We start from the raw sequence: 1,591 nt of genomic DNA on the forward strand, positions 1-1,591 counted from the left end.
CAAATGGAAAATCTCAATGTATTCACTTTAACCTTCACACACACACACACACACACACACACACACACACACACACACACACACACATACACATTTGTTTTTCTTTTGTCATAATGTAGCGGATTTGAGATTAACGGTTGGAAACCCAACTTTATTCACTCAATCTCAAAGGATAAGATGCCACCAAACTATTCGCTTGGGGGGTTTTAACCAAAGACCTTGCAACCCACTCACCTTCCCAAACCATCTCACTCACCTCCTCAAACCATCTGTGCTACTACTTGTTGGCAATAGAATCATTTATTGTTACTCAATATGTTGCTTCACACGTTAAGCACATAAGAATACTTGCTATATAGTGCAAGGCACATGGGAGTTTGCTTGAGCACTACCTTAAAGGAACATAGAAATTCACACATACACACACTCGATCCAAAAAGATACATAAGTAGGAGAGAGAACACAAAAATGACTCATTACGACAAAATCCATATGAAGTTTATTATCTTCAAGTAAATGTGTTGTCCTTAAGAGCAATGCGTATTAACAAGAGCCAAACTATCATTCATTCCAACTCCATTTATAATCTAAATTAGAGTGATTGCTTAAGGATTTGGGGAGAAGTTTTTAACCCTCGAGACTACAGTATAGGCAGTAGACATTTTCACCTTTTGCATGAATAACCGTTCACATTATTGATGAGACTATGATGCGAACTTGTACACAAAGTTATGACAATGTCGTCTGCTTCAGTAAGGAAACCGAATGCAGCCGCCCTTCAAAAGCTAAGCAAAAGCCAGCAGCTAGTAATGGGGAGGCGGCGGGTAGGAGTACTTCGGAGGCTTGGGGGTGTAAGGGGGCTTGTTATGATAAGGGGGAGGCTTGTGGACAGGCGGGGACTTGTGATAGGGGGGAGAGGCGGAGGGTGGGGTGTAGACAGGAGGGGGCTTGTGGTAGGGAGGAGGCTTGTGATAGGGCGGAGGCTTGTGGCTCGGGGGCTTGGAAGGAGGAGTGTAGGTGGGTGGCGGCGGGCTCGCCACGGGAGGCGGCTTGTGATATGGAGGGGGGTTGTAGACAGGTGGCGGCTTCTGATAGGGCGGAGGAGGCGGTTTAGTGTAGACCGGGGGTGGCTTTGAGTAATAAGGAGAAGGCTCGGAGTGGGCTAGCGCTCCGTGCAGGCTGCAAGCGCAGGCGACTAGTAAGAAGAGCTGCAGGCCGAGACGAACAAGGAGAGCTGGAGGCCGCCCCATCGCGTGAATATTCATGATGGGGGGAGGGAGGGAGAGAGCTGCTCTTACAAATCCATGCATGTACAATATGGGTCCTTTATATAATAGCCCTGTACACGACATCGTTTTCACCATTTTTTAAATTTAGAAGCGGTCTCTACGTCGGCATACTGGCCTTCTGTCGCGGTGTGATCATTTTCCACGATTCACTGACTTCAGATAATGTATCTAAAGTCAAAAGCGAACCTTTCTTCAGGCAAGGATGGCTCTGTCTAGAGTCTAGACCATCTTTCCGATCCACACTTTGAAAGGTCACGCAATATTCACTATCATTCACTTTCACTCCCCAAAAGAAACCTATG

General features: G+C 46.4%; 1 protein-coding gene across 1 annotated transcript; it reads right to left on the reverse strand.

Moving 5' to 3' along the window:
* Nucleotides 1-669: 669 nt before the first annotated feature.
* LOC148011882 (uncharacterized) lies at nucleotides 670-1,288 on the reverse strand. Its single transcript, XM_087670277.1, has one exon. The coding sequence runs from the start codon at nucleotides 1,263-1,265 to the stop codon at nucleotides 804-806; it is 462 nt and encodes a 153-aa protein (XP_087526403.1). The 5' UTR covers nucleotides 1,266-1,288; the 3' UTR covers nucleotides 670-803.
* Nucleotides 1,289-1,591: the final 303 nt, after the last annotated feature.

Source organism: Lygodium microphyllum, chromosome 28 (assembly GCF_053477565.2).
Source record: "Lygodium microphyllum isolate KBCC chromosome 28, Lygodium_microphyllum_v1.1.10, whole genome shotgun sequence".
NCBI classification, from domain to species: Eukaryota; Viridiplantae; Streptophyta; class Polypodiopsida; order Schizaeales; family Lygodiaceae; genus Lygodium; species Lygodium microphyllum.

Excerpts from the sequence above, each read along its gene's own strand:
- LOC148011882 (XM_087670277.1), bottom strand. The coding sequence starts at position 1,265 with ATGAATATTCACGCGATGGGGCGGCCTCCAGCTCTCCTTGTTCGTCTC.